The sequence below is a fragment of the Lynx canadensis genome, chromosome A3, assembly GCF_007474595.2.
Source record: "Lynx canadensis isolate LIC74 chromosome A3, mLynCan4.pri.v2, whole genome shotgun sequence".
Taxonomy (NCBI): domain Eukaryota; kingdom Metazoa; phylum Chordata; class Mammalia; order Carnivora; family Felidae; genus Lynx; species Lynx canadensis.
The window spans coordinates 137752966-137778332 of NC_044305.1; the positions used below are offsets into that span (position 1 = coordinate 137752966).

The 25367-nt window shown below is 53.3% G+C and overlaps 1 protein-coding gene across 5 annotated transcripts in view; it reads left to right on the top strand.

Annotated features, from left to right (window-relative positions):
• The window catches only part of EIPR1 (EARP complex and GARP complex interacting protein 1), a 121866-nt gene that overhangs the window by 24851 nt on the left and 71648 nt on the right, over nt 1-25367 (top strand). For 3 of the 5 annotated variants that reach the window (XM_030311724.1, XM_030311725.1, XM_030311726.1), the window contains one exon: nt 323-455. The exons of 1 other annotated variant lie outside the window; for it this stretch is intronic. In XM_030311724.1, the coding sequence (XP_030167584.1) occupies nt 323-455 (133 nt within the window). Of the gene's footprint in view, nt 1-191; nt 212-322; nt 456-25367 lie in introns of those variants that run through there. One more of the 5 variants, XM_030311729.1, reaches the window with a different exon arrangement.

A 25367-nucleotide genomic window follows, 5' to 3' on the forward strand; every position in this document is an offset into this window, starting at 1 on the left:
CATTGGTGGAACCCCTGACAGCTCTGGGCCTGATGCTGGCCAACTGAGCCACTTGGGGACAGAGCTTTAGGTGTCTTGTGTCTTTAGGACCGGAAATGATGGGGCAGTGTTACGTAGCTTGCAATCTTAAAGATCCTCTGCAGGCGTTTCAGACTTGTCTTTCGAGCAAGCACAGTCAGGTGGACTCCCAGAAGTGTGTGCTCCCAGTGTGGTAAGAACAGCAGTGAATTGCAGGGGTAAAGCTGCATTTGATTAGTTGGGACTGCTGTGTTCAGTTAAGGGACAGGGGAGGTGCTGATGTGCTCCTTTATTGTACTTGCAGATCCACATCATCGATTTTGATGACGAAAATAACATTATCAATAAGAATGTCCTCCTCCATCAAGTGGGTGAGATCTGGCACATTAGTGCCAGTCCTGCGGACAAAGGTGTGCTGGCCACCTGCTACAATAAACGTGAGTATTCTCCGGTAGCTCCACGCGTCCGCGAGCTGGGCCTCACGTCGCTCGGGGGTCAGTGCACGGTTTACAAGATGTGATGATCGGTCAGGGTGCTGCGCTCACAGGGAAGTTGTGTTTCTGCAGGTGGATGCTTGCCGCGGTTAATAGGACCCAGAATCCCGGCTCGTCCCGGCACTGTGACCCCTCGGGGCTGGGCAGGGACGTGCGGGGGGTCCTCGAGGGGCAGAGGTCGGTGTGCTCCTCACTGTGCTGCTCACAAAGGGCAGCTGGTTTGTGCCTCGTTGCCCACGTGCGACGCCCGTTCAAGGGTGAGGAGAGGGCAGGACGGTCGTCTTCAGTGACGCCTTCCCCACGCACAGCACACACGCGTGTTGGGTGTCCGTGCTCCTCGACCAGCTTCCGCCCGGTCTGCTGTTTGCCGCTCCCGTCTCTGGGACCTTCGACGTCTGTGTCCATCCAGACGTCTGTGACGCCCAGCCGGCCACGCGTCGTCTCCATTGTCCGTTCTGTCACTGTCATTAAGTGGTGTTCAGATTCCGGCTTTGGGGAAGAAGCTCACGTTCCGTGTTTCTCCGTAAGCCAGAATAAGGGGTGCTCCATGCTGTGTATGCTCTAGACCGCTTCCCTCGCTCACGCAGCGTGCTGGGTACTTGTGAGCGCCCCACGGTCTCGTGCCCCACACTCTGTCTCCTTCTTCCTTCCTGCCCCAGCCGCGGATGTTAGTGTGGGGGGCTGACTTCTTCCGTCACCAGCCAGGCTCCCGGGACGCCCCGCTTCCAGAAACCTCTGCTTAGATTGTCTGTTCCCACGGGTTCTCCGTAGGGGTCTTTCTGTGTGACTTCACTTGCACCTGTGTTTAACGCTTCTTTCCTTTGCGGCAAAAAAGTTGCTTTCTGAAAGGTCTTTTCCCCCTGAGCCCCTTGCGTTCTTTATCTCTTAGTCTTAGCTTCGACTTGCCTCATTCCGCCGAGAGCACCCGCCCAGAGCCCACTCCGACCTTGCCTCCTCCCCCCGTCCTCAGTGTTGGGCTGGGGCCCCCTTCTTGTTCCCGTATCTCAGGCCAAAGTCATCGTGTCAGCTGGCTGTCACAGCCGGAGTCCTCCCGGAGCGCATTTGGGATGTACTTACGTCCACGCCCCCACGCCCCAGCGCACTTGGTGTTCACGGTCAGAGTGCGTTCCCTGTGACGGCCCGGTGCTGTTCCATGTAAGGCCCGCTGTCCCTGCACATGGCTGCAGGTCCGTTGTCCCCCTGCCACCCGGTATTGTGCCTCTGCCTCCACCCGCCCTTACGGAGCACCCTGCCTTGGTTGGAGATCGCTAGAAGTTTCTGCGAGTGAAAACAGAGGTGGTCCTCTTCAAGAAAAGCTACTTTCAAACCAACTTTCAAAAGGGGACTGGTTCCCCTTCTGATTAACTTAAGCTCAGCTGACCTTGATTTTACCTCCCGAGCCCCGTTGCCCCTGCCGTCAGACGCAGCAGGGTCGCGGGAGTGCTGTCCTGGCACCTGCACCTTACGCTGTCCCTTCAAAGCAGGGCGTTGATCTTGCCTGTGCTCGTGGGCAGCCGGCTGCAAAAACGTGTCCCACTGTGGTGGCCGTCACGCGCCCCTGGCGTATGTGAGCAGTGCCTGCCGCCCCAGGGGCCACGACCCTCTCCTGGGCAGAGCACGGTTGTCACCTCAGACCCTCGGCCACGACGGCCCCTGCCCGGGGCACGGGCACCAGTGCAGGGTCAGTTCTGGGCGTGCGTGTGGCTTCTGGGTGTAATCTGCCGTCGGGTCAGCGCCTGAGCCACGTTCCCCTCCATCTGTGGCCCGTGGAGCTGTGACACCATCTGCCCGTCACAGGGCGCTGGGACAGGTGTGGGGTAACAGCTGTTGACGTTTTGTCCACACGGGAGGGTGGGGGCTCAAAGCAGCCGCTGGCCACCGCTGTTCCTAAAGGCAGACGCCACTGGAGGGTCCGGGGTGGGTTCGGCCCGGCGCCCCGTCCGTCTCTGCCCCGCAGGCTCTTGGGCCTGCGACCCGGCTGTCCTCGCGGCTTGGTGGAGCCGCGGGCACGTGGGCCGGGGACCAGCGCCAGCCCATCCCTGCGTCTGGTGCAAGCTGGCAGGTGAGCTGGGTTATGCAGGCTGTCAGACCAAGCCGTGTGCACAGGCCACCCTGAGACGGTCCCTTCTCTGCCGGGGACCCACAGGGGTGGCAGGAGCCCGCACCCTGTCCTTGCGCCCTCCAGCCTCCTGAACGGACCCCTCCTGTCCCTGTGCTCTGGCCTGTTGCCCTCTGGACGTGGCGAGCTTGGGGCGGCCCACCCGAGCCCTTTGCCGCGCTTTCCTGACGGCAAGACTCGTGAGGTTAGCCACCGCTCCTCCTGGAGGGGCCGAGTGCTCGTGGCCACCGATCGGGCTTTCTTTGTGCTACTGTGGCCACCCTGCCTCGGTTCCTTCTCTCCCCTTCCAGAGTCGGCAGCAAGATGCAGGCCGGGCTGCCGTGCGCTCCCGGGGCTCCGGCACGCACAGCCCGCCATGCCGCTTCCGTGTCTGCCGCGGCGGCACTGGGTTTCTGCTGCCTCGTGACGAGGCCCCTCCGTCCTCTTTCCAGAACGTTCCCCGTCTGGGCCTCCGCTGGCAGCGTCTCGTGTGTGCCTGTGTCCTCTAGCAGGCTGTGCAGGGCAGTCTGTCCTCCTCCCCAGGATTCTGGCAGCCTGCACTTACGTCCCCGGGCCCCTGTGGTTTTGTGCGCTGCACAGGAAGGTGCCACGGACACGGCACGTCGTCCCCTGCACCGTCCCCATGGTCGCGAGGCGGCTCGGCCTCGCTGGTTCTCCGTCGGGGCCTCAGGCCCGCGCCCCGGGTGTCGGGTCCACTTCCTGGCAGAACTGGGTCCCAGGTCCCGGGTGTAGACGGGAGCTGGCCGTCAGCCGGGCTGTGAGCAGCTGTCGGGTTAAGCCCCAGGTTGGTGGTGGCCTCACCCCGGCTGTCCGCGGGCGGGGGCGGGGCACTTTGCGGTCGGGGCCTCGGGAAGCCCGGCCTGCTCTGCCGTGGCTCCGTGCTGGCGGCCAGCCCTTCTGTGCCGTGCTTGCCTCATCCGTCAGCGTCTCTGGGAAGAAAGACCCGTTTCTCGTGGCGTTCGTGGCCCAGTCCCGGGAGCTCAGCTCTCTCCTGCCACAGGCAGGTCTCCGAGGTTTCGGTCCTGCGGGGCACGCTCATTGCCATCGAGAAATGCCGCGAATGCTCTCCGGCTCTCCCTCCCCTTCTCCCCGCGCGGCCCCAGCCCCTCGAGCTCCGAAGCCCTTCGTGGCTCCTACCTGAGCCGCACCGCTGGTCCGCGCACGTTCCGCTCCTGGCATGAGGCCCAGACGGCTCCCGTCCGACGCCTCCGGAACAGCTCAGTCAGGGTGTATGCTCGCCCTGCGGGCTTCGTGCCCGGCGCAGGCTGCAGAGCGAGTGCACGTGCGTGTGCTTGCACGTGGACACGCGTGGGCCGGGCTCCGCTCTGAGCTCCCCACCGGTCGTGAGGCTTCCGCACCGCAGCGCGTCACGCGTGGCTCAGGCCCAGGGCGACCCAGACTTGGGTTAAAGGCGGCAACCACACCGTGCCCTTTGACCTCCAGCGATGCCAGTCTCGTATCGTGCTGCCCCCCCTTAGTGTCTGGGCTGGTCGGGGGCTCTGTGCAGGTGTCACCACGTGTCCCGGTCGTGGTCGTCTTCCGGCTCGTGGGTGTCAACACCGCAGAGACCCACCTGCCCTTCGCTGCCCCTCATGCGCATGTCCGTGCCCTGCTTGGTTCCTCTTTCCGTTCCCGTCGGTCTCCGCAACATTCTGGGCAGCGGGAGCATCTTTCAATCGAGAGACCGCGGGCCTCCGAGCCATGTCCCCAGGCCCTGAGTCTTCCCGCCAGTGGAGGGGCCGCTGAGGGCAGAGAGCGGGAGGGAGGGCCGACGGGCAGAGGTGGCGCGGGTCCCAGGGCCGGGGGGACCTGTTTCTAGCAGAGAATTGTCTCGGTTTAAGGCTGTTGTCTGCGTCCCCTTCACTCGTGTCCTGAAACTCTTCCCCGTGGATCTTACTGGGTGGAGGAGGAAGGGACCAGGCAAAAGTGGGCTCGTGTGCGGCGTCAGGAAACGGAACCCACGTGGCACGGTGTCCTCTCCCGGAGCATCTGGGCATCGTGTTTGTCGTGAACAACTGTGCCTAAATTACATGCACGTGGTGCAGCATGCGAACTGCCTCTCGAATTGGTGGAAGTCTGCACTGTGGTAGAACTCCTGTGTGCGTGCGCGCGCACACACACACACACACACACACACACACTCACACACATTGGGACATCACAATGGCCTTGTCAGTGAAAGTGCGGAATTGGATTGACTCGTAGCTCATTTTAAAACATGCAGACGAGGACCTTCTCTGCGTACCTTGTCTCGTCCTTCCCAGGAGCGGTGCCAGACAGCAGCTCTGCTCGTACAGCCCGAGTAGCCACCACCTGCAGGCAGAAAGCCTCTAGAGTTACATTCTCTTCACTCTGTGCAAGCAAATGACTGTGGACTGGCTGTAGGCTAACGTGATGTAAATACTCCCACTTCTCTGCTTCCGGACGCCACACCCACCCTTGCTGGGTTCCGTCCTTGTCGTGTAGGAGCAAGCGAGGGGCGTGGACTGTCACGGACTGTCGCTAGGGAGCTGTGGTTGCCGCCGATGTGATGGTGGCCCTCACCCCGGACAGTTAGGGAGCCGTGTCCTCGGAGTGTGGGTGGTGGGGGCAGACTTGCATGACAGTGAGCTCTTCTGGGTCTTTCTCTGTTTTTCTGGGAGCAAAACTCCAGCTTCTGTTGCTGATAGTTTCACAGGGAGGTTGTGTCAGCATGGGGGACAGCTTTCCACGTGTGCACAGCCAGGGCACGTGGGAGGAGGGAGGTTGTACTGCAGAGCCCGGCCGGTAGGTGTGGGGCCCCCTCGGGGGACAGCGGGCCACACTGCAGACGAGGACCGCCTTCAGTCTTCCCCCCGACGTTCACCCCGGAGGGGCGGTATTGTCGTGGCCTGGAGGCATCCTGGTCACACGGGGACAACACTCGGGATGTATCTTTCTCATGGCGCTCTGCCTTTGGCGCTGTGGGTACTCCCTTGACCTCTTTCCCCTCCTGGCTGCACTTGACAACATGCTTCCGTGAGAGCACGAGCCCCGCGCGCATCCTGACTCCTGCCTCAGAGTCCCGCTCTCACCCACGTGCTCGAAGGTTCCTTGAGAAGGAGCGCCTGCGCTGCCTAGAAGCTGAGCACGCAGCTCGTTTAAGACACTGTGACTTCAGGGGCACCTGGGGGGCTCAGCCGACTTCGGCTCAGGTCACGATCTCACGGTTAGTGGGTCCGAGCTCCGAGCTGGGCTCTGTGCTGACAGCTCGGAGCCTGGAGCCTGCTTTGGATTCCTCTCTCCCTAATCCTCTGCCACTCAGGCTCTGTCTGTCTGTCTCTCTCAAAAATAAAGAAACACAAAGAACTAAAAAAAAAAAAAAAAAAAAAGACACTGTGACTTTGCTGCATTCCTTTCCTTGTTTTCTCAGTGAGTGTGTGTACTTTTTGTGTGTCCCCTTACACTGGGGGGTGTGTGTGTTTGTGCGCGCGCCAGGGCCCCTCCTTGGGCAGCAGGGGGCACCAGCGTCCTCCTGTCACTCTGGTTCTCTCCCCACCCCCGGGTCCCGGGTCCCGGGTCTCGGGTCCCAGTTGGCTGCGTCCTCAGCTGATTTACAAGCTTCCCTGCACTTTGCAGACGGTGTTCTAGATACCGTCACAGATACGAAGACCTTGCTCGAAAAGCACGTGGCAGAATCGGGCTCCCTGCCAGCATCTCACTGAGGTGCCCCAGGTGGTCGGGTGTTCTTACCCGGGCCGGTACTGAGCTCAGTTCACTGATCCCTGACCCCTGACCCCCGACCCCAGGCTCCCAGAGGGACTCTCTCAGCCCTCAAGGCCCCAGATGCAGCAGGGAGCAGGGCCAGACCCCAGGTGCTGGGGGACCTGTGTCAGTGGGCAGTGGGGACCCAGGTGCAAGTGCCCTTTAGAGGGGGCATCTCGGCATGTCCCCCCAGTGTCCCCCCCGAGCCTCTGCCTTCCCATGCTTCACCTGCCTGTGTTCTCCCTCCCTCCTACACATCCTGAGCTCCCACTTACCCTTGGAAACGCCTCCTCACAAAAGCTCCCTCCTCCCACCACCCCACCCTCCAGCCGGGCTCACGGTTCAGCGGGGCCAGCACGACAGGGTGCGGATGGCTGTGAGGCTGGAGCAGTCCGGCTGAGGACAGTGTCCTCTGGAAGAATCTCTGAAACCTCCTCGAAGAGTCAGTGTAAACCCTTGGAGATAGATGCTGTCTCCACTTTGGCTTGGCTGCACCTTTGGGAGGCGGAGAAGCTGGAAATGGTTCCAAGAGCGGTGACTCATGAGCTTACGTGCGTGTGGTCCCCCCGTCAGCACGTCAGCGGGGCTGTTTACGGTCTCTGAGCCTCTGTTTCCTCATCCGTAGAATGGGGAGAGTTGCTCCTTCCTCGACTCCACGGAGCTGTTGGCACTCACAGGATGTACCTGGACTGCCCTGAGAATTGCAGTGTCTGCGATGGTGTCATTATGGAACTTGTTAACGTTGTTCTGTCTTGCTCTGGCCCTAGTGCTGTTCGTCTAGTTTTCTTTCATGTTCAGGCCTTGACTCGGGATCTGGGGAGAGTGTGCAGACCGATCCCTGCTGTGTGCTAATGCCTGGCACGTTCTCTGTGCCGAGCACCACGCTGAGCTCTCTCCTGGATCGTTTCTAACCCCCTGCAAGACGAGAGGCGCCTTCTGTCCCTGTCCCCATGTCACAGATGAGAAAACAGACTTACAGAGGTCACCTGACCAACCCTGGTGGACCGGGGGTGGGCTCCGTGCCCTGTGCCTGGGCCTTGCCCCTGCAGATCGCAGACCTTCCCGCCACACCTGTCCTGCCTCTAAGGGCGAATGTCAGTGCACTCTTCGCAGGGAGAAAAGTGTTTCTGGCAAAGGCTGGTCCCCTTCTATTTCGGGAAGCCTGAGCACGGGGAGACTTGGCTCAGTGTCACATTCAGAGGGCCAGTGCGCCGCGGCACGAAGGCTTGAATTCTGCATGAGGACGGTGTTGGGCACGGCCCTTCAGGTGACACAGCCCACGAAGAGCCCAGGCGCCCCGTGGGCGTTGGCTCTGCGATGGGCTTCCTGAGACGCAGGGGCTGCTGGGGTCCTTTCTCCCCCTTGAGGCTACATGCTTCCCACATCACCGATGGTGGCGCATCAGAGACTGCTCGGGGATTGGGCCCTGGGCCCCACTGACCGGGGGGGCGTTTCTCCGGCCCCGCAATTTCCATTCCAGGCTTCCCGGCATGCCCGTGTGGAATCCTTGCAGTGATGGGATGAGAGTGTATCATTCTGAGAGATTATCTGGGGTCTTCGGTGGCTAGGGAGTTTTAGTAGAAAGGAGCCATGGTGTGATTTAGCTTCTCTGCTAGTGTCTGAATTCCCAGAGTCAGAGATTATGTAGGATTCATTGTTCCTGCATGTTGGTGACGTCTGCTACTTACAGATTGGGTATGGGGACTGTGAGCGCCTGTGTTTAAACTAATAAAAATCATTGTAGCCACGCTGTCCCTGCATCGTCAGCAGCCCCTACGGTAACAGGCTGTGGCACGGATCACTTCCTGGGTGTCACTTGTTTTGGGCCCTGGATTCTGGCTCCGGGTGGCACCTCCCACTGTTGCAGACAGCCTGTCTGTTAAGTTGGAGTTCGATGCACAGAAGGGCTTAGATGCTCCTAGTTTGTCCCGAGGTCACAAATCAATTTAGGAGGGGTTTCCAGTTGTGGACATGTGTTCTCACTCCAGATTTTAAAATTATCGTGAATGATTGATTGAATTTCTGTTGTGCTTGAGACGTAGCGCTGAAAGTTGAGGACGGAAAGACGGAGTCCGGGTACCAGGCTCTAGAGCTGTGGCCCACGGGGCAGACGCGGAGGCAGTGCTGACGTGGCCTGTTCAGTTAGCGTGCTTCCGAAACCGAGTCAGGATCCTTTCCACGTGTGCACAGTCCGAGCTCTGTGCAGGCCCTGAGGCCGTGGCACTGTGGAGAGCAGAAGGGGAATGAGGAGTGGGCCGGTCCTCACCCTGATGTGGGCCACTCTGGGGTCGGGTGTTGGGACACCCCTCGCGGTTTGGGCACTCTGGATAATTGCCTGTGAGGACACTTTGTTTTTAAGAGGAACCGGTGTCCTTTGGGCGCGGATGGGGACTCTACGAGATAGGGCCCATATGTCTGTGGGGCTTGGTTGAGATTTTCACCCCTGAGAAGTAAACTGAGACTGGCTTCTGTTCCTTCTGTTCCTTGCGGGGGAGCCTGGTGGGCGGTGTCCTCAGCCTGCCTGGTTCCAGGTGTGTCACCTTCCCCGTTGTCTGGAACGAGGACGCTGCACTGGTCGATTCCTGGGGCTCTCCTGAGCCTCCAGCCGAGGGCTTTCTGGAAGCCGTGGACCAGGATACCATGGCTTCTGTTTAAAGCTGCCGTTTACCAGTTATCTCTGCGTCGAATTAGAAAATTGCATTTTTGAGTTTAAATGGCTATTTTATGAAAATAAACTCAGGGAAGAAGTAGGTTTTCCTTGGAGAAGAATTCTTTTGGGGCGCCTGGGTGGCGCAGTCGGTTAAGCGTCCAACTTCAGCCAGGTCACGATCTCGCGGTCCGTGAGTTCGAGCCCCGCGTCGGGCTCTGGGCTGATGACTCGGAGCCTGGAGCCTGCTTCCGATTCTGTGTCTCCCTCTCTCTCTGCCCCTCCCCCGTTCATGTTCTGTCTCTCTCTGTCCCAAAAATAAATAAAAAAACGTTGAAAAAAAAAAAAAAGAATTCTTTTAAGGCCTCTCCGTGGGAGACCATAATTTTGAGATGACGGCTGAGACCCTGGAGGAGCGGGGCACACGAGAGGCCAGGGCGGAATCACCGAGATCGCTGTCAGGCGGTGCGCCAGCTGAGGAGAGGAGCCGGGGAGGCGCCCTGCACCCCAGATCCTGTCATTCCCGCGGCACACGGGCTGCACACGGGCTGTCGGTCTCCGGCGAGAGCTTACTCTGTCTTGTGCGCGGACGGGGTGGAGCGCTTCTTCCCAAGTGCGCGGTGAGGACAGGTGAGAGGTGTTCTCGTGGTCCCGGTGCGGAGAAGCAGAAAGGAAAGAAGTTGGGGATGGTCACAAGAGACCGCCCCTGGGGAGCCCCTCCAGGGAGCCCCTCGGGGCTGGGGACCGGCCGGCTTCGTCCCGCGTCCACGCAGGTGTCATACGGACGAGCACCCGTCTTTCGTCTTCACGCGCACCAAGTAAAGCGTGTTTTGAAATGAAGACGTTCTGTGTTCCATTTTAGCACTTGAACATTCTGTGGGCTCCCGTTCTTCTGTGACTGACGAGAATAGAGTCGCTGGACCTCTCTTTGCTGGAATAGCTGTGCGCTAACCGAGGTGTCAGCTGCTGATTTCATGCTGGAGGCGGAAGCCCAGATGGGCTCGCAGTGGAGTGCGTGCGCCGGATGTGTGCACGCGCGTGTGCGTTCCCTGTGCGCCGCGTGTACTGGGGGTATCGGCTGTGTGCGTGCTGTGCAGATGGAGCGTGCTATGTGTGTGGTATGTGTGCTGCGAGCTGTGCGTGCCCGGTGTGTGTTGAGGGTATATGGTGTGCGTGTACTGAATGTGTTGAGAAGTATGTGGAGTGTGGGAAGAGTGTTCATGCTGTGTGTCTGGAGGGTGTGTGCTAACTGTGGGCAGTACGTGCTGTGCATGTAGCTTGTGGAGAGTGTGTGCTGTGAGCGCCGTGTGTGTGTGCAGAGTGTGTGGAGAGTGTGCTGTGTGTGTGCAGAGTGTGTGTGTGCAGTGTGCTGTGTGTACAGAGAATGTGCGGAGAGTGTGCTGTGTGTGTGCAGAGTGCTGTGTGTACAGAGCGTGGAGAGTGCACGTGGAGCGCTTGGAGCGTGGGCGGAGACGGACAGGGAGCGGAGGCCCCGCCCAGAGACTTGCGTCAGGCCGGCCCCCCTTGCGGGTGGGGTACGTGGGCCGCGGGGTCATTACTTGGCTTTTACCCTCACCATCCCCGTGTAAACATGTGGGCACAGGACGGTGAGGACGATGGTGATGAGGACGTTGACCATTTAGTGTTTAGGTACCAGGCCGGGGCTGAGTGCATTATGTAGATTATCTAGTTTTTGAGTTTACTTTAAAATGTTTTCCCGGCTTTTCTTTTTGGATATGATGGACGTGTAACGCTGTATTAAAGTGCGCTTGGGTGCACGTATTGTGCAGGGATCCCCACGGTCCCCACGGTAAGTCTGCTCGCACCGTCACTACCCCCAGTGACACACGCGCTTTGTTTTGTGTCTTGTGATGAGGTCGTCCAAGATCTACTCTCTTAGCAGCTGGGGAGTGCGCACTAGAGTGTCGTCAACTAGTCCCTCACTGTGCGCCCACCCCCGGGACTGACTTACTCATTACTGGAGTTGGTCCTTTTGACCGCCTTCACCGGACTCCGCGCCCCACCCCTCCCTGCCTGCAGCAGCCAGTCTGTTCTCCGTACCCATGAGCTAGTTTCTTTATTTTTAAGATTCCACGATAAGGGAGATCGTACGGTGTTTGCTCTTCTCCCTCTGCCTCGTTTCACTTGCTGTCTAATGCTCTCAGGGTCCATCCACGTTGTCACACGTGGCGGAATCATATTTCCTTGTATGTGGTGTGTGTGTACATGTTCAGTGATACTTTGGATCGCGAGTAACTTGTTCTGTGAACGTTCTGCAAGACGAGCAAATATTTCTAATACATTTTAATTTGATAAACGAAAGGTGTCTTGCAGTACGAGTGGTATGTGAGGTGGAATGTCACATGATCACAACTGAGCCAATGGTTCTCTCTCTCTCTCTCTTTCTGTCTCTGTCTCTGTCTCCCTCTGCGGGATTGGGGGTGATCGTCAATGCAATGTCACTTTTCTGCAAAATCCTCAGAAGGAGACAAAGGCAAGTGTCATTGGATAGGTTCCTTGTTAAAGTTGCACAGAAAAAGATTCCATTGAACCAATAGAGAGCAGTGATTCTGTTAGTGATGGTGAAAGTCGTCCTTCACAGTAACCCTCCCTTCTCTTGTCTCCCTCACACCAGCCACACAGGTTTTCCAGGTAAGTGCAGGTTGTTTTTCTTTGTATTTTGTATTATTTTGAGGAATCTTACGCTATTGTAATAATTTTTATATGAATATTTTAGGGTTGTGGAACGAATCATCTGAGTTTCCACTATTTTTTATTGGGAAATTCACTTTGATATACAAGTGCTTTGGATTACAAACATGTTTCCAGAATGAATTATGCTCGCAAACCAAGGCTTTACTATATGTGTATACACACACACACACACACACAGATATACACATTGTGTTATACACACACATACGTAGATGTACATATACACATTGTGGTATACACACACATGTACATAAACATATATATATATACATTGTGGTATACACACATATGTAGATGTACATATACACATTGTGGTGTACGTAGAAATATACATAGATGTGCATGTACACATTGGTATATGCACACATACATGGAGGTCTATATACATATTGTGTATACACACACGTATGTAGATACATATATACATACACATATACATACATAGATGTACATATACACATTGTGGTGCACACACACACATATATAGATGTATGTATGCACATTGTGGTATACACACACATACGTAGATGTACATATGCACATTGTGGTATACACACACATATACATAGATGTACATATTCACATTATGGCATATACACACATGTAGATATACATATTGTGGTATACACACATATGTAGATACACATATACACATTGTGGTACACACATATACATAGATGTACGTATACATATTGTGGTATACACACATACGTAGGTGTACATGTACACATTGTGGTATAAACACACGTATACGTAGATATACATAAACACATGTGGTACACACACATATACATAGATGTACATATACACATTGTGGTATACACACATACGTAGATGTACATATACACATTGTGGTATACACACATACATGTAGATGTACGTATGCACATTGTGTTATACACACACATACGTAGATGTACATATACACATTGAAGTACACACATACACACATATACGTAGATGTACATATTCACATTATGGCATATACACATACGTAGATATACATATACATATTGTGGTATACACACATACGCAGATACACATACACATTGTACACACACGTATACATAGATGTACGTATACGTATTGTGGTATACACACATACGTAGGTGTACATGTACACATTGTGGTATAAACACACACATATACGTAGATATACATAAACACATTGTGGTACACACACATATACATAAATGTACATATACACATTGTGGTATACACACACACACACACACACTCACGTCACAGTCTCTATTCGTTCATCCATCGTTCATCCTTCCATGGACACAGACTGTTTCCACGTCTGGGCTGTTGGAAGTCAAGCTGCAGTGAACATGTGGACAGCAGAGTATACAGTTTATTCTTTTTTTTTTTTTTTTCCAGTTTATTCTTCTGTTGTTGTTCGCATATTTCCAGTGAGGTATTTGTTAATGTGATTTGCCAGGCTAGCAGCACCTGTTAGTAGTGGAACCAGGATTTGGATCTGTGCAGCTTGGTTCCAGAGTACCTGCCTTATAGGTTATTAGGCTTTAAGGTTGTTGTTTCTGGGGGAAGAGTTGTGTAAACATGCCCTGTTATAAAAGTGTTTACTTCTTGGTTTTGTCATGAAGGATAGAGATATCGTGGTCACCACTTTTGAGTGATGTTTGTAACGACGTACAAATATTAGAGCTTAGAGGCCGGTGAGATCAAAGATCTCAAGCACAGGTCCCTTTGTCTGTTCAGAAATATAGTTCTATTTTATAGGCCCAGATATCTTGTAGCTGGGGTAGGTCCCAGCATCCTCACTTCTTTGGCATTATCCCTGTCGGCACAGGGTCCCTGACTGTAAGCAGGACGTCCTGTCCTTCCAGATTGGGGCTGCCATACACTCGGACAGGTTTATCGGTGCAGTCTGACTTTGGACGCGCTCTTGGGGATTCAGGTGACTGACTCTGTTACCAGAATCTGTTTTGGCTTATGAGTTTTGAACAGCAGGTCAGGACATTCGGACTGTCAGGGTCCTCTGAGCATGGTTGAGTCCCTTAGATGTCTGGTCCTGGACAGTGAGGGCTTGAATGCTGAGGGTCCGGACAGCACGGGATGCCTTCATTGTTCTCACGCAGTCATCTTCTAGAAATGAGGCAGGATTCCAGAATACAGGGCGTGTTTTAATTAGCTTCTTTTTTTTTGAGATCCTGTGCTGAACTGTGTCTTACACTCCTGACTAACCTCTTTGGGTCCCATCTGCATCGTATCTCTGCCCTCATTGACTTTCTGTAGCACCTCCAAATTTAGCATCATCTGGAAATTTAATTAATGTGCTGTTTACTGCTCCTTCCAGATCGCTAATGAAGATGTTAAATAAGACTCGATCCCCAGCGCAGCCCGCTGGACACCTCCTCGCAGCTTAATGCCCCGTCATTTATCAGCACGCTTCGTTTATGTCCTTCCTCCGGGTTCCAAACCGCGAGGGGGTGCTTAGACAAAGCTCAGTTTGAATTCATTTTTCCAGTAAGACTGTAAAAAATACTGTGCCCCATTCCTGCCGCCACCCCAGATATGCGATCTGCTTTGTTCTTCCACAGGCTGGTGGTCTGCTCTCCGCCCTCCTTCTCACCTTCTCCCTGTGGCAGAGAGGGAGCGGTTAGCGGCCACGGGTGGCGAGGCCAGACCGACCTCTAGATCATTCCTGTCTCAAGGCGTCTGGCCGTATCTCAGTCTCCTTGGGTCACGGGATAGACCGTCCTCCTGCTCCCTGTGTCCTCACGTGGTCGTCCCCTGCGTGTCTGTGTCTGTGTCTGTGTCTTCTCTTCCGCTGGATTAGAGCCCACCCAGATGACCTCACTTAACTTCAAGGCTGTGTCTCCAAATACGTCACGTTCTCAGACACCGGGGTTAGGGCTGCACCATGTGAATTTTGCGGGACCCAACTCAGCCTGTAACAGCTGTGGATTATTTGATCGATCCATTTACTTACACAGGAGGTTTCGGGAGAGGGTTTCACCTGGATTCGGTTCTCAGACCCAATGCTGGGTAACCTGTCCGGCCCTTACTGCGTTCCTGTCATTTCACGACGCGGTTCCTTGAAAGGGGCACAAGCTTCGCTTTTGTGTGTGTGAGTAAAGGCCAGACCTTGGAGGCCCGCCGCCTGTTGGGCTGAGGCATTTCACTTGCTCACTACTGAGACTGGAGTGGGATTGGACAGGTGTGGTCAGGAGGGACCCGGCGGGGGATTCGGCCTGGGGACAGTTCGGTAGGAGGTGTGGCCATGGGTGTAGCATGCGGAGGCCTGGCTGAAATCTGTGCCCAGGAGGGTTAGCTCCTCTGTCCCACGCAGCCTGCTTTGATGGAGGTCCCCGGGCAGGTGCCCGGGGCTCCGGGGCAAAAACACGCTGCTCAGGCGCGAGGTGGCGGTGGGTGGCATGCGGCCAGGGCAGCCCAGGTGCAGGCACTGTGCCAGCAGCAGTTGGACAGCTGGGCTGGGGCGGTGACCACACCCGTGCTCTGTACCTGGAGAGAGCGGGACTTCCCAGGCCAAGGCTGGTGTCCTCCTAACCTCAGCCGGAGGGGGGCTGGGGGGGGGAGCAGCCACTCAAAGGGCAGGGTGGGGTGAGACGTGCAGGCCCCAGAGTCAGGGCGGGTCTCAGACCAGGCTGTGTTTTCAGAAGATGACCCTGGATCCGGAGGGGATGCCCGGGCCCGAGGGAGAGCCCTGCTGCCGTGCCTGTGCGTATCGTTCTTGTCATTCTGTGGTCCTGTGACTCACCAGACATAAGGTCACGCCAAGACAGTCTTACAAAAAGCTGCAAGTACTGTGAAAGGAGAAAAACCTTCCCAGTAGCTTGTACCATTTCAGGGGAGACGGGCCAGAGGAGGGTCTTTAAAATAAAAAACCAGAAGCGTAAGCCCGAGATGGAGAACAAAGGGGAAAAGATGCGGCCTGGGGTTGGTAAATCATGATTCTTTACATCTTCCGTGTAGCTGGTGACTTGCTTGCCTTGGGACCCCGTGGCGGGCGGGTGAATGGCAGCTGGTGTTACCGCAGCGGGAGTCAGTGTCGCACCCCGTGTTTGGGGCCGGGCATCCCACCAGGGCCGGGAGGCGGTTTTCCGCAGAGGAAGGTGGACTGTCAGGAAGACCGTCGATCACGGCAGCACGGGGTCCTCGGGAAATCAGAACAACGAGGAGCTGACAGCAGCGGGCTGGGTGATGCACGGCCGGCACGTTGGCCCTGCCCCTGCTCACAGGTGGCCCGGCTCTGCTCCGTGGCCGGTGCAGCCCTCCTGGGCCCCAGCGGCTCAGTATGGGGATGGCTCGAGCCGTCGCTGGGACTCCGTGGGCCTGGGAGTCGGGGGCGGCTGGGAGGCTCTGTGGCCCCTGCCGAGTGCGACCCCAGAGTCGGGGTGCGGGTCAGACGCACGTGCTGGCACAGCGTGTCCTAGCCTTGCCCCCTCCTCCACCCTCCCTGCTTCCCTCCTTTCCCTTCCCCCAGGCCCGGCTGGGCCTTCCTTTCTCATCCCAGCGCTTGTGATTCGAGTCCTAAATGCATCCCAAGCTGTGAGCTGTGTGACGAAGTCCAGTCTAGGCACCGGCTCTCGTCCTGGCCCTGGAGGTTATCAGCTCCGCGGCCTCGAGCACTGACGTCCTTCTGTACCTGTCAGGCTGGGATGACGAGGACGGGATCTCGTGACTCTCGTGACGAGCAGGCCCCCGTGTGCCGTGTCTTCTGCTAGCTTCCCCGGATGGCCTTTCTGTGCTGGGCTCCCCGTGTGTGGGCTCCCTGTCCTGGGGATCCCTCCACACCGGGTTCCGGCCCCCCAGTCCCCCGACTTCTATAGTCTCGGGCCGCTTTTCAGGCCGGCCTCTCCACCTTCAACCTCCCGAGTTCCTACAAGGGTCCTCCTGTCACGGGGGTGTCGTCCCGCAGGGGGCCCACCTCGTCCTCCGTGCCCAGCCCCTCCCCGCACCTGCACGGCACTGCGCCTGTGGGTGGAGCCTCGCCCAGCTCGGTCACTCGTGGCTCAGCCAACTCCTGGTCCTGCGTCCATGGGGCGGCGATCCGTGGTAAAGCTGAGAGGGGCGCGTACGGCACCAGGAGGGCCGACAGAAAACACGCGACACCCCGTTAAACTTGAATTCCAGACACGTAGGGGTGATTTTTAGTGTGATTATGTCCCGTGCAAACTGTTTCTATACTTTTCAGTGTGGTAGCCCTGGTCGGAGGACACGCTCCGGACAGAAGCTCAGGCGCCGTGCGCCCGGGGGGGAGGCTGGTCAGGCAGTGGTCTGTGGCTGTCAGAGTGGCAGGTGGGCCGGCAGCTGTACCCTTCGAGGGCTTTCTTCAGCCCGGGCCACCAGAAAGAACTCCCGGGGCTCCCAGAGTGCAGGTGTTGGGTGTCCCCAGCCATCCCCCGTCTCCGCCGGTGGCGGCCCTGCTGGGGACCGCGTCTCCCGGCCGGGCTGGTGCTTCTCACAGCCGCACCATTTAATTTGCACCTCTTGCCACCTGTCCCTTGGACGTGGCCGTGGCAGTCACGGTGCCTGTTTCCTGCTCTCCCGGGACAGCCCGCCGGTTCTCAGGTCCTTGCAGGCAGCTACACTGGAAAACTCAGAAGGAAAGAGACCTCAGTCCCCCGTCTGGCCTGCGGGACTCGACGTGCTGGGGCCATCTCCCTCAGCGCCCTGGCAGGGCCGGCCGTCACCGAATCCCTCAGGCGGGGAGAATGGAGAGACAGGGTGTCCCCTCAGCCTGCCCAAGCCCCACTCGTGCTGTTGTCCCACCGGCAGCTTTTGAGGGCCTCCTGTTGTAGGCCAGGTTATGGTCATTGAGGACCTGAAGAGGAACGCGGCCTTCAGGGGGACCCCCGTCAGTAGGAGAGGGGGACCATGCATGACCCAGTAACCGGCACAGCAGGAAGGAAGTGACCGCCCAGGGCCCGATGGAGTTTTTTATAGTGTTCATTTATTTTTGAGAGAGAGAGAGACAGAGCATGAGTGGGGGAGGGGCAGAGAGAGAGGGAGACAGAGAATCTGAAGCAGGCTCCAGGCTCTGAACTGTCAGCACAGAGCCCGACGCGGGGCTTGAACCCACAGACCGCGAGATCATGACCTGAGCTGAAGTCAGACACTTAACCAACTGAGCCACCCAGGCACCCCTGAAATGTTTTTTAAATGTGAAAACGAATCCTTTCCAGAATCCCCAGATGCTTGAAAGTGTGTCGTTTGTACATTCAGTACCTCGTTCCTCTGCTCCCTGGCCTACGTCAGGACTATGAAGTTGCTTTCGTATGACGTTGATGACGTCGTGAAAAATTTGGGAATTTGCAGTCTCTGAGTGAATTTTCTATTTGATTTTGAAGGGAGAATCTATAAAGACTCTTGCTTTTAGTATCTTACTTACATCAGACCCCTTGACAGTTTATGGGAGCTGGTCTTGGATGGAACGGTATAGCAGGATAAGATCTATAGAGATTTCCAAACCCATATCCACTTTCTGTAAGAATCTACCCAAGTTACAAAGCCCAGATAATGCACCTAAAAACACACTGTGTGTAGGGAAGAGTTGCTAAAAGATAAGGAATTAATAGTGTTTTTTTTTTTTTTAATCCTCTATATGCCGTTTGAAAATCAGATGAATTTGCGAGTGTAAAACGTAAGACCAAGGGGAGTGAAATCCTGGCTTGTTCCTGGCCGTCAGCGTGTGAGGTGCTGGAAACCCTTCTGCCTGCACACGGGTGGTAGCCTGGTTACAGTCACATGCTACGTTGCACTTTTCACAGCACTTGCCACGCTATTTCAGTGTGATATTTCTGGTAATCTTCTGAGTGTAGACATCTTCATATACCCATTTTATAGATGAGGAAATAGAGGTTCAGAGGAATTCATTTGCCTGGAATCTCATAGATAATATAGCAGAATCAAAGTTTCCAGAGAAAACTACCATTCCCCCCCGTCCCCAACGATGATTTCTCCTAAGGTGTGGAAAACTTAGACTGATTTGTTAATTTGAAAAAAAATATATATTTTGGGAGGAAAGAATAGAAAATTTAGTAGTGTAACAAAGTTTAATACATAAAAATAATCTTAAAAAAATTTTTTTTAACGTTTATTTATTTTTGAGACAGAGAGAGACAGAGCATGAACGGGGGAGAGTCAGAGAGAGGGAGACACAGAATCTGAAACAGGCTCCAGGCTCTGAGCTGTCAGCACAGAGCCCGACGTGGGGCTCGAACTCATGGACTGTGAGATCATGACCTGAGCCGAAGTCGGACGCTCAACCGACTGAGCCACCCAGGTGCCCGAAAAATAATCTTTAAATATGTGTGAGATACGAGAGATGTTGTACCCAAGTATAAGTGTGCCCTAAAGATCATACAAACCTTCTGTAAAGTTCAGATTCACCTTTATTTTTGAGTTATCAAGACTTTTAAAAGGCTTTGAGGGCAGGGGCACCTGGATGGCTCAGTCAGTTAAGCATCCAACTTCAGCTCAGGTCACGATCTCACACCCTATAAGTTTGAGCCCCGTGTCGGGCTCTGTGCTGACGGTTCAGAGCCCGGAGCCTGCTTCAGATTCTGTGTCTCGCTCTCTCTCTGCCCCTTCTCTGCTCATGCTCTGTCTATCTGTCTCAAAAATAAATAAAAACATTAAAAAATATATTTAAAAAAAGGCTTTGAGGACTTACTGATACTTCTGTCCTAACAAGTTAAAAAGGAATGGTTTTTACGATATCTTAAATATCCTATTCTTTGGAAGCCATCTGTGTTTTTTTTAGATTCTAGGGGAGAAGAGACAGCAAACACCTGTTTGCTGTGGTCGGTCCTCACTGCCCCCTGAAACCCTGTTTTCTGCCCCTGGTTCTGCACTGAGCACGTACTCCTAATGTCTCAATCACTCCTCACCTCTGCTCTCTGACACAGTGTGGTGATGTGTGGGTTGACACCTGTCACTCAGACAGGGTGGTAGCCGGCTGCTTCTGTCCCCAGGGGGACTGTGTTAAAGACAGAATGTTCCGGTTCAGAGAGTCCCAGGGAGCTTCCCTGACCTCCGTGCAAGCTGCCAGCACGAGGGCGTGCAGCCACACTTACTCAGTCCAGTCCAAGGAACAGACTCGTCCCGAGGCGTCTCTACTGATGCTTTACCCACATTGCTGTCTGTTTCCTGACCCTGCGTGCGCGTCTCCGTCTGGATTTCCCCTCTTGGTGGTAAGTCGCACAGGCGTTATTAGATGAGCAGGGAGTTGTGAGTCAGTGAGTGAAATCCTCATCCCGGGGGGAGGGATGTGCCTCTTGGGGGTCAGTCCTGGTCCTGGGCGGGCAGCGGCCGTACGTGGGCCCCTCCCTGCCTCTTGTAGGGACGGCGCTCTGGACGATGCTTTGGAGGTTGGGTTGTTTTGCCAACAGTGTAGTTGGGTTGTATGTGTGTGTAGTTTTTGTTTTGTCACTTGGCCCATCTTTGTCCTTTCCACCGACCTACTTAGATCATGTGCATTGAAATCTCTGGTGGCTCAGGGCTCAAGCCCAGCGTCTTGTTTGTTCTCCTCACTAATCGCTGGTCCTGTTTCTCTCTCCTCGCCTTCTGTGGGCTACTCGAACGTTTTGCAGAATTTCATTTTGATTTATGTACGGTGTTTGTGAATGTACTGTGAGTTTCAGTAGTGTTTGCTCTAGATATTACAGTCTACGTACACGACTTACCAACTCTGCTTTGGAAGACGTCTGGAACCTTTTACTATTAGGCCCCTTTGCCCTTTCGACTTTTCAAATATAATCATCTGAAGTGTTTTCTCTTTATTCATCGATCATCACATGTAGTGTTTTATATGTAGTTACATGTATATGCGTGTATGTATGTATGCACGCGTACACACATGTATGCGCATGTGTATATACATATATTGCACACATGTGTGCATATATACACATGTGTGCTTATACGTGTCTGTGTGCGTATATACATATACGGTAAAACCTTAGATTGAGAGTAACTTGTTCTGTGAGTGTTCTGCAAGACGAGTGAACGTTTCTAATACATTTTAACTTGATAAACGAGCGACATTTTACGATAGGAGTAGTACGTGACACTGAACGGCACATGATCACAAGTGAGCCAGTGGTCTTTATCCCCCCCCGCCCTTGCTGAGGGATTGTGCGTGATCGTCAATGCAGTGTCACTTTCCTGCAAAATCCTCAAAGGAGGCAAAAGCAAGTGTCACTGGATAGGTCCCTTGTTAAAGTTGCACAAAGAGAAGAAGATTCCATTGAGCTGATAGAGAGCAGTGATTCCGTTAGTGAGAGAAAGTCATCCTACACACTAACCCTCCCCTCTCTTGTCTCCCTCCCACCAGCCACGGAGGTTTTGAAAGGTAAGTGCAGGTTATTTGTTTTAATTATTTTTCTTTATATTTTGTATTTTTTAAAATTTTGTATTATTTTACCGTATTGTCACCATCATTTTTATATAAATATTTTAGGCTTGTGGAACGGATCATCTGAGTTTCCAGTATTTCTTATGGGGAAATTCACTTTGATATAGAAGTGTTTTGGATTACAAGCATGTTTCTGGAATGAATTATCCTTGCAAACCAAGGTTTTACTATATGTGTGTATATACGTGTTTGTATAAATGCATACATATATATGAGCGTGAATATATACATATGTGCGCACTTACACACATGTATGCGCACATATACATGTTTGTGCACATATACACATGTATGCACATTGAATATTTTCCAGCCCTGTTCTCCCCACCTGTCCTGAGATGTCACGGATATGAATGTTGGCTCAGCTGTTATCATCCCACAGGTTTCTGAGACTCTGTTTATTTTGTTTTTTACTTCATTTTCTACCTAGCATTCAAGTTGAGTATTTTCTATTGTTCTGTCTTCAAATTCATTGATTCTTTCCTCTGTCATGTTCATTCTGCTGTTGAACCCATCCACTGAGGGTTTTGTTTTTTTTTTTTTAATTTTGGTTACTGTATTTTTCAGTTGTATGACTTGCATTTGGTTCTTTTGTATATCTTCTCTCCCACTGGTGAGGTTTTCTGTTTTTGTTTTTTTGTTTTTTTGTTTTTTTTTTTTATTTTTTTTTTTTTAAAATTTTTTTTTTTTTTCAACGTTTATTTATTTTTGGGACAGAGAGAGACAGAGCATGAACGGGGGAGGGGCAGAGAGAGAGGGAGACACAGAATCGGAAGCAGGCTCCAGGCTCTGAGCCATCAGCCCAGAGCCCGACGCGGGGCTCGAACTCACGGACCGTGAGATCGTGACCTGGCTGAAGTCGGACGCTTAACCGACTGCGCCACCCAGGCGCCCCTTTGTTTTTTTTTTTTAATATTGGTTTGGAGTATTGGTTGCTCATTGTAACATTTTTATAATGGCTGCTGTAGAACCCTGTCGGGTAATTCCAGCGTTGCTTCCTCTTGGCATTGGTGTGTGTTGACGGTCTGATTTTCCTGGTGCTTGGGAACTTGTGGATCTTGTTCGAGCGGGCACACCACCTGTCCAGGTCTAGGGAGCGGGTCTTGTCTCACTTCTGCGTGCTGGGGTTCCAGTGACGGTTTTTGGAGCGCTCACAGTGTGTTCTTGGTGCCTCTGGGGCTCCCACTGATCCCTCAGAGGGAACGGGAATTTACAAGCCACGGAGAAGACACTGACAAGACTATCTGGATACTGAAATAAAGGAGGGATGTGGGTCAGAACTATCGGATGGTTTTCAGCCCGATTGTAGGAAAGACCGCCTTGGTGTTATCGGTGGTGACAGAGGGCAGGGAGGAAAGATCGCCAGGTTAACTGTCCATCTGGTGCCTTCTCCTTCCCCTTGTCCATTCCCTTCCCTGGGAGGTGCTAGGCCCAAGACTGGGGCCCCAGTTATTAAGTGCGTGGGGGGACAGGATGGGGACAGAAAGTGGAATCTCAGTCGCCAGAATCACTTAGCTTGGGCTGGTGGGGCAGGCGAGCCTGAGGAGCTCTGGGGTTCACGTCAACTGTACTTGTCCTGATGGTGCCCTGCTGCACCATGGGCTCTTCCTGGGGCCTCGCAGCCCTGCTGGACCTGCAGGGTCACCTGTCCTCATGCCCTGGGGCTCTTCAGCCGTTTGGGTCTGTCTTTACCTTTGTGCTTGGGGACAGTATACGTTTTCTTACGTCAGAGTTACAGAGTTACAGGATAGGGAAGGTGTGGCCGTCCAGAAGTCTTCATTTTAAACAACAAAAGTGTTTTTGTGACTCATACTTCTAACCATTTTTAAAAATTTGAGTAGACACACAATGTTGTCACATTAGCATCAGGCATGCAGCACAATAATCTGACAGCTCTATACGTTGGGCTGTGACCATCACAAGTGTAGTCATCATCTGTCCCCGTATGACACCGTTACAGTATTGCCGACCGTGCTCCCTGTGCTCTGCCTCTCATCCCCGTGACTCACTCATTCCGTGACCAGAACCTGTGTCTCCTCCTTCCCTTCACCCGTCTTCCTCCTTCCCCACCTCCATCCCTCTGGCAGCCACCAGTTCGTCCTCTGTACGTAGAGGTCCGATTCTGCTTTTTGTTTGCCCATTCATTTGCTTTGTTTTCTAGATGGCACGTATGAGTGAGATCATACGGTTGTCTTTCTCTGACTGACGTATTCCACTTAGCATGATAGGTCCATCCATGTTGTGGCGAATGGCAAGATTTCATTCTTTTTTATGGCCAAGTAATAGTCCACGGTTGTGTGTGTGTGTGTGTGTGTGTGTGTGTGTGTGTGAGAGAGAGCATGTGTATTTATTTATTGATCTCTTTTTCATTCATCAGTCGATGGGCACTTGGGCTGCTTCCGTATCTTGGCCACTGTAAATAATGCTGCAGTACTGCAGGTATCTTTTCAAATTAATGGTTTTCATTTTCCTTGGGTAAATACCCAGTAGTGGAATTAATGGATCATAGGGTAGTTCTAATTAAAAAAATTTTTTTTTAATGTTTATTTACTTTTGAGAGTGAGAGAGAAGCAGAGCACAAGTGGGGGAGGGGCAGAGAGAGGAAGACACAGAATCCGTAGCAGGCTCCAGGCTCCGAGCCGTCAGCACAGAGCCCGACGCGATTCTCGAACTTGTGAACCAGGAGATCATGACCTGAGCCGAAGTCAGACGCTTAACCCACTGAGCCACCCAGGTGCCCCAGGGTAGTCCTATCTTTAACTTTTGGAGGAACCTCTATACTACTTTCCACAGTGACTGCACCAATTTGCATTCCTACCAGCAGTTCAAGAGGGTTCCCCTTTCTCTACATCCTCACCAATACCTGTTGTTTCTTGTCTTTTGGATTTAGTCGTTCTGAGAGGTGTGAGGTGATACCTCTTCCTGGTCTTGATCTGCATTTCCCTGATGACGAGCGATATTGAGCATCTTCTCGTGTCTGTTGGCGCCTGGATGTCGCCATTGGAAAGTGGTCCATTCAGGTCCTCTGCCCATTTTTAATTTTTTTCAAAAATTATTTGTTTAATAGTTTGTTTTTTGGTGTTGAATTGTATAAATTCTTTATATATTTAGGGTATTAACCCCTTATTGGGTATCTTGTTTGCAAGTATCTTCTCCCATTCAGGAGGTTGCCATTTTGTTGTGTTGATTTCCTTTGCTGTGTAAAAGCTTTTTATTTTGGTGTAGTGCTAATAGTTGTCTTTTGCTTTGCTGTGAATCACAGTTTTGGTTGATGGGGTTTTAGGAGAACTCATCTCTATTATTTAATTCCATGTGATTATATAAGATTTAAAAAATCTTCTTTTTAAAAGTTGGCAAGAACTATTTACTTGGGTCTTATACTTGTTTTTAATTATCGTAGCTGTGTTTCTGTGTTGGCTAAAGTCATACTATTTTGAAATAGAATAAAAGCTATTGTCAGATAATATGATGGAATGGTGTACTTAGCCAGCAGAGGGCGAAGCTTTTCTGGGATTCGGAGGCCATGATATTAATCACGTCTCCCATTGTTGTCATTGTGCCTGGGGGAGAAACGCTCAGAAGTTACACTGTGGACATCTGACTCTTGTGGCTGCTCGTCGTCTTTTGAATAGCCCTCCTATATTGGGGGAAATTCCTAGGTTATTAGCCCCATTTCCCATTATGGGAATAAGAAATCAAGTTTGCAGTTTCCCTGTGACTAGGACCGTGCGTATGACTGAGATGCTGCCAGTCACAGGGGGCCACACGGGACAGCGGTTGGCAGTATGAGTGGCTGCAGATAGCTTTGGGGTGTGGGGGTCATGGTGGCAGCATTGCAGGTGACTTCCAGGTGGTGGTGAGTTCCTGGCACACCGGGAACACGCCAGTGGCCTGAGTGTGACAGCCGCAGCTGTGGGGCGGGCTTCGTGATTGCTGGGTGGGGACCGCACAGCTTTCCGGTCAGGCCAGTGCCTCCGTGTGGTTTCTAGCCCTGCTCCCCAAGGCTTAGGCTTAGGCTGGTCCTCTGGCGTGACCGCCATTCCGGCTCTTTCCCCTGAATCCAGAAATGATCTCTTCACCTGCAGAGGCTGCTTTTGTGGATTGCACCTGAGGTCTGATAGGTACGCACTAGAGGGGGCTGTTTGAGACCCCGAAACTGGGGATCTTTACAAAAATTGGCAGTGACCGTGGCCACGTAACATGGGCGGAGTGTGACCGGCGCTGGCGCTGCACTTCTGCCCA